The sequence below is a fragment of the Pteropus medius genome, unplaced genomic scaffold (genome assembly GCF_902729225.1).
Source record: "Pteropus medius unplaced genomic scaffold, Ma_sr-lr_union100, whole genome shotgun sequence".
Taxonomy (NCBI): Eukaryota; Metazoa; Chordata; class Mammalia; order Chiroptera; family Pteropodidae; genus Pteropus; species Pteropus medius.
Window position 1 is genome coordinate 1661456 of NW_024340698.1, and position 6151 is coordinate 1667606.

Genomic DNA, 6151 nt, shown 5'->3' on the forward strand with positions numbered 1-6151 from the left:
CCTGGGAGGCCCCGGGCAGAGTTGGCGGGTTTGCGGTGCCCAGCCTTTCGTCGCGTCTGCGGAGGCTGAGGGACGTGCGGCTTTCGCTGAGGAGTGTGGCGATAGTTCGCAAAAGCGAGAAATTCTAGGCTCTGCCAGGCGTCCAGGTGAGGACCCTGAGGAAGAACAGGGAGGTCTCCCACCGCAGAGAGTGGGGGCCAAACTAGGTCCTGCCTGTGCCCCTCAGGCCCGAGGAGCTCCAAGTACAGGAGGTTGGATGTGGCGTTTCGAGACTTCGGTCTAGGACGTCTGAGGGTCCTGAGGCTTTCTCTGAGCGGTCCGAGTCACGTCAGGAGAGGGACGAGTCCCAGGCTTTCCCGAGTCCTGCCTAGTGGAGGAGACCTCCTACCTGAGGAGGAGGGGGTGGGGGTGGGGTGGCAAGACCTGCCACACACTCGCAGTTAGCTGTGAGAGACCACAGGCAGGGTTCCCGAATATGGTGTGTCCCGCCTTCCACTTTGGCAGTATGAGGCACCTGAGGCTGTGTCAATTGGGGCTGGACGCGTGTCAGAGGAGGGGAGTGTCCCCGGCTCTGCTAGGCATCTCTGAGAAAGCACTGAGGGGAGCCCTCGTCATAGAGGGAGTTCCCTTACCCCGCCCTCCCTGCTGGTCCAGGCCCAACCACCTCCCCAACCCCCGCCCCACCCCTGTTGTCAGGCTTGGGAAACCCCATGCTGGACTCCAGACTTCCATTTTGGGAGTCTGGGGAACATGCGGCTTTTTCTGAGCGCTGCAGACTCTGGTCGGTAGAGGGAGCAGTCCTGCGAGGCCCTGCGAGGCTTCAAGGTGAGCACCCCGAGGAGGGAGTAAGAGGGCCTCCCCCTCCAGATCCAGGGAACCCCACAGCAGCCTTCCCCTCGCATCAGCCCTGAAAACACACGGGGCAGGCCTGTGGAACACAGGGGCCCACCTTTAGCCCTCTGACTTATTTTTCTGGCATCTGACGGAGATGGGACCATCCTCGGGGCAGCAGAAGGGATGGCATGCAGACCCCGTCAGGAATAAATATGAACACTTTGAGAATAGATGATGGGACCTTCCGCTATAGACAGTGGGACCCCGCAAAAACCCCACCCCGCCCCCAGTCAACCGTGGGAGGGCTCAGGTATGGGGGTCGCAAGTGGTGCTCCGTCACTTCCGCTAGGAAGTGGTGGGACTTGCGCCATGGAAGTGAGGCTTCATCTGAGGAGGCACCATGAATACGTTGAAGAAAGACAGAAGATACCTCCCACTGCAGAACAGATGGGATTCAGCTCCTGCTGTCAGCCCTAAAGAGACCCTGGGCAGGAGTGGCAGGATATGGCCTCTCTTTACTTTTATCGGGACGTTCTCAAAGGAGAGAGAACCTAGGTCTGAAGGAGCAAGGGCAGTGTAGCAGAGGGAGGAGTCTCACGCCCTGTTGGGGGGAGGGTCAGTTTAAGGACTGAGAACACGTCCTACTGCAGAACAGATGAGACCCAGGGGTTCTCTGCCCTTGCCGTCAACACGAGAGTACCAGGGGCACGGTTGCTGGATGTGGACCCCCCACATTATTTTGGGGGTGGAGGTGGTCTCAAGGAGATGAAGAACTTGGTCTGGTGGGTGTGGCCTGAGTTGGGCAGTGGGAGGCATAGCACACCTTGCCAGGTGTCAAGCTGAGGTCTCTGAGGGAGCATGTAGATAATCTCTCACCCCATAGGGTCTCACAGAAATTTGCCCCTGCTGTCAGGCCTGGGAGGCCACACAGCAGAGTTGTCAAAGGTGGCATTTTCTGACTTCCACTTTGAGAGACTGAGGGAGCTGAGGCTTTTTTGAGGGTCGTGACCTCAGGTCATTAAGAGGGTGCAGTCCCAGGCCCTGCCAGCCATCAAGCAGGGGACTGTGAGGGAGGAGCGAGAGGCCCTCCCAACCTGGGTAGATGTGGCCCTGGGCCTGCCCTGAAAATGCCTCAGCCCTAGTGAGTGTGTCCCGGCCCTGCCCAGCCTCTCTGGTCAATCCCAAGAGCCCACGGCAATGTTGGTCAGATGTGGCATTTCTTTACTTTTCTCTGAGGGAAGGTCTCAGAGAGGTAAGGGCCTTGGTCTAAAGACGTGACAGTCTGAGGCGGGGCGCATCAGTTTAGAAGAGGGAGGAGTCCCTGGGCCTGTCAGGCATCAAGGTAAGGGCCCTTGGTGAGGCTTGAAGGCACCCCTCCCCCAAAAGAAGGACCCCACAGAATCTCAGTCCTGGGAGGATCTGAGCAGCGTTGGCCAGATGGGAGGAACTCTCACTTTTTCCAGGAGCTCTACCGGGAGTCAAGGTGATGGAGTGCTTTAGGGAGGTGAGGTCTTGGTTGGAGGGGGAGCTTCAGGTCAGCAGAGGGGAAGCTAGGCCTTGCCAGGAGTACAGATGAATAAATACCTGGAGGGAGGATTGAGTGTATTCCCCATGCCAGTACAGACGCCAGACAGGGGTGTCTGGATTGGCCGACTTTTCACTTTTGTCTGGAGTGTCCCAGGGAGGTAGGTGAAGGCCTTGGTCTGAGCTGGTGACATCAGCAGAGGGAAGAGTCCCAGGATCTGTGAGGAGTCAAGGTCAGATAAGGACCTCGAAGGAGTACTAAGGGTATCCCCCAACCCAGACAGCAGGAGCCTCATAGAAACTGCACCCTGTCCCCGCTGTCGTCCCCGGGAGGGTCTCAGCAGAAATGCCCAGATGTGCTGTGCCGTCACTTCCTTCGTGGGGTGGGTGGAGGCGTTTCTGGGAGGTGAGGCCTTGTTCTGAGGGGCCGATTTCAGGTCACCAGAGGAGGTGAGCCCGGGCCCTGCAAGGAGCAAAGAGGGACACCTTGAGGGAGGACAGAGGGAACCCCCATCCCGGCACAGATGGGGTCTGGCCACTGCTATCAGCCCTGGGAGACCCTGGGCAGGGGTGGCCGGATGTGATGTCTCTTTAATTTTGTCTCGACAGTCTCAGGGAGGTGAGAGCCTTGGTCTGAGTGCGAAGGCAGGTCAGCGGAGGGAGCCTCACATCAGGTCTGAAGAGAGAGGAGTCCCGAATTCTACCAGGAGTCAAAGGAAGGACCCTTGGTGAGGACCAGAGGTACTTCCCACCCCAGAAAGAAGAGACCACACAGGGCCTGGCAGTCTTCTGTTCTCAGCCCTGGGAGGACACGGGCAGGGTTGGCAGGATATGGTATGCCCTGATTTTCTCCGAGGGTGGGGGAGGTGTCTCGGCCGGGTGAAGTTATGTTCTGAGGGGGCTATGTCCAGTCAGCAGGGGGTGGCCCAGGCCCTGCCAGGAGGAAAGTTGAATATCATGAGGGAGGATTGAGGCTAGCCCCACCGAAGAACAGATGGAGTCCAGCCCTTGCTGTCAGCACTGGAAGACCCTAGCAGGCGTGGCAAGACGTGGTGCCTCGTCGGTTTTGTCCATGGGTTCTCAGGGAGCTGACGGCCTCGTTCCGGCGGGGTGGCAGTCTGAGGGGGAGCCACATCAGGTGAGCAGAGAGAGGAGCCCTAGACTCTGCCGGGGTCTAAGATCAGGACCCTGAGCGAGGACTGAGGGCGCAGCCTCACCCTAGCACTGAGGGCATACCCAGCCCTACCCTGCCCCTGCTGTCGGCTTTGGGAGGCCCTGAGGCACAATGGCTGGACGTGGCGCACCCTCACTTCCTCCTTGGTGGTCTCAGGGAGGTGAGGGCCTGTTCTAAAGGGGCCAGACTCAGGACAGTGGAGGGAGGGCTCACAGGCCCTACCAGGCATCAGTGTGAGGGATGAGGGTCACCGTCAGGTAGGAGAGAGGGATCCGCCCAGACTTCAGCCAGCCCTTGGTGTCATGCGGGAGGGGGTGGGAGGGAGGAGGTGGGGGGCCTCGTTAGGGGAAAGGTGAGTGCCTTAGTGAGCATGGAAGGGATCATCCACTCTAGAACAGTCGGGACCTCACCGAGCTTGTCAGGGGCTCCAGGAGCAGTGAGGAGAGGGCCTTGGTGTGAGGTCCATGTCCTCAGGTCAGCAGAGCAGAGGAGGCCCAGGCAGAGCTAGGAGCGAGCCAATGTGAAGTTCACACCCGGAATGTCTATCAAGGACCCTACCCATGCCGGAGCAGAAGGGACCCCACAGCCCTCGACCCCACCTGCTCACAGTCAGACCCGGAAGCCTTGGGCTGCGCTAGCCGGCTGCACCCTGAGGAGCTTTCTCACATCCTTCTGCAGGTTCCTGGGAGAGAAAACGACCGGGAAGACAGGAGCCCTGTGAGGCCCTAGAGCAGACCCTAAGGCGGAGACCTGTAAGTCGGCCTCTGTCAGAGCTGCCAAGGGTACGTGTCTCTGCTGAGGCCGTTGACCCTCTCCCTCTCTCCCTCTCTCCCTCAGGCCCGTGGGATCCCATCTCCTGCTCACACTTCTACCTGCTGCCAGCAACAAGAGTCATCATGCCTCACTTTCCAAAGCGTCCACGCCTCACATTCGAGCCAAACTTTCAGACCCAAAGTGAGACACAGGGCCTGGTGGTAGCAGAGGCGCCCGTAGATGAGGAGGAGGAGGAGGAGGAGGAGACTGCTTCCGTTTCCTCTTGCTCTTTCACCTTCTCCTATCCCCCCACCTCGTCTTCCTCTCCTTCCTCTCCTGTGATCCCAGACATTGAAGAGGAGGAGGAAGAGCATGAGGAGGAAGAGGAGGAGGTGGAGGAGGAAGAGGAGGAGGAGAAGGGAGAGGAGGAGAAAGAGGAGGAGGAGCAGCAGCCTGCTGCTCAGTCATTAAGTCCTCCCCGTAGTCCTCAGAGTTCCGGCTCCTCCTCTCCCTCCTCCTCCACATCACGGAGCACTTCAGATGGAGACTCCAGCAGCCAAGATGAGGATACAAGCTCTCTGCAGCTCTCCATAGACACTGAATCCCTGAGTAGGGATTCGCTAGATGAGAAGGTGACTGATTTGGTGCATTTCATGATCCTCAAGTATCGACTGAGGAAGCCAATTACAGAGGCAGAGATGTTGAAGCTTGTTATCAAAGGGTGTAAGAGTGAATACCCTGTGATCTTTAAGAAAGCTTGTAGGTGCCTGGAGGTGATCTCCGGCATTGATGTGAAGGAAGTGGACCCCACCACTCACTCCTACGTCCTTATCAACTCACTGGATTTCACCTATGATGATACGTTTAGTGACGACCGGAGCATGCCTAAAAATGGCCTCCTGATAATCATCCTGGGTATGATCTTTATGGTGGGCAACTGCGCCCCTGAGAAAGACATCTGGGATTTCCTGAATATGATGGGAATATATGCTGGGAGGGAGCACTTCATTTACGGGGAGCCCAGGAAGCTCATCACCAGAGATTGGGTGCAGGAGAATTACCTAGAGTACCAGCAAGTGCCTGATAGTGATCCACCACGCTACCAGTTCCTGTGGGGTCCCAGGGCCCATGCTGAAACTAGCAAGTTGAAAGTTCTGGAATTTTTGGCCAAGATCAAAGGGACTGACCCCGTTTCCTTCTCCTGCTGGTACGAGGAAGCTTTAAGAGATGAGGAAGAGAGAGCCCGGGGCAGAGTTTACCCCACAGATCGCGCTGCTGCCATGTTCATTGCACAGCGTCGTCCGGCAGCCCCTCCTTCCCCAACTGAAGAATGAGCCCGCATCTTCACTCTGTGTTTGAGGGTCAGGGTCAGGGGAGAACACAGTGTACAACAACTTTCTGTTCCTGTTCTGTCTGGGCGACTTGGAGGTTTATCTTTTTTCTTTTCTTTTCTTTTCTTTTTCTCCTTTTGGTATTTTTCAAACGCTGCTGTTTCATTCGCTTTAGAATCCAAGTGGGTAAAATTTGCAAAGCAAATTGGGGAACAGTCCATCTTCCTTTGTGATCTGGAACAAGAGAACATGACACCGGAATAGGAATTTCCTTGGAAATGTGAAAGAATTCCACAGGAAAAAAAATGTAACGGGTGGTTAATTTTTTTGATTCCCTTAAGCATTTTAGTTTACTCTGTAAAGTTAAAAGATGTACATACCTGGATTTGCTTGGCTTATTCAAGAAAGTAGGAGTAATCTTCATAAATGTTAATAAATGAATTTCGTAAATGCTCACCGACTCACTTGGCAAACATTAATTGTATATGTTCTCTTGGGAAAGCACTGTGTTAATAGTGGACATACTAGGATAAGC

General features: G+C 56.2%; 1 protein-coding gene across 1 annotated transcript; it reads left to right on the forward strand.

The window, feature by feature from the left end:
* Positions 1 to 4070: 4070 nt before the first annotated feature.
* On the forward strand, positions 4071 to 5619 carry LOC120612946 (melanoma-associated antigen 10-like). Its single transcript, XM_039875658.1, has 3 exons — positions 4071 to 4249; positions 4370 to 4486; positions 4770 to 5619. Exons 1-3 carry the CDS (start codon positions 4071 to 4073, stop codon positions 5617 to 5619), a joined length of 1146 nt encoding a protein of 381 aa, XP_039731592.1.
* The last annotated feature ends 532 nt before the right edge of the window (positions 5620 to 6151 follow it).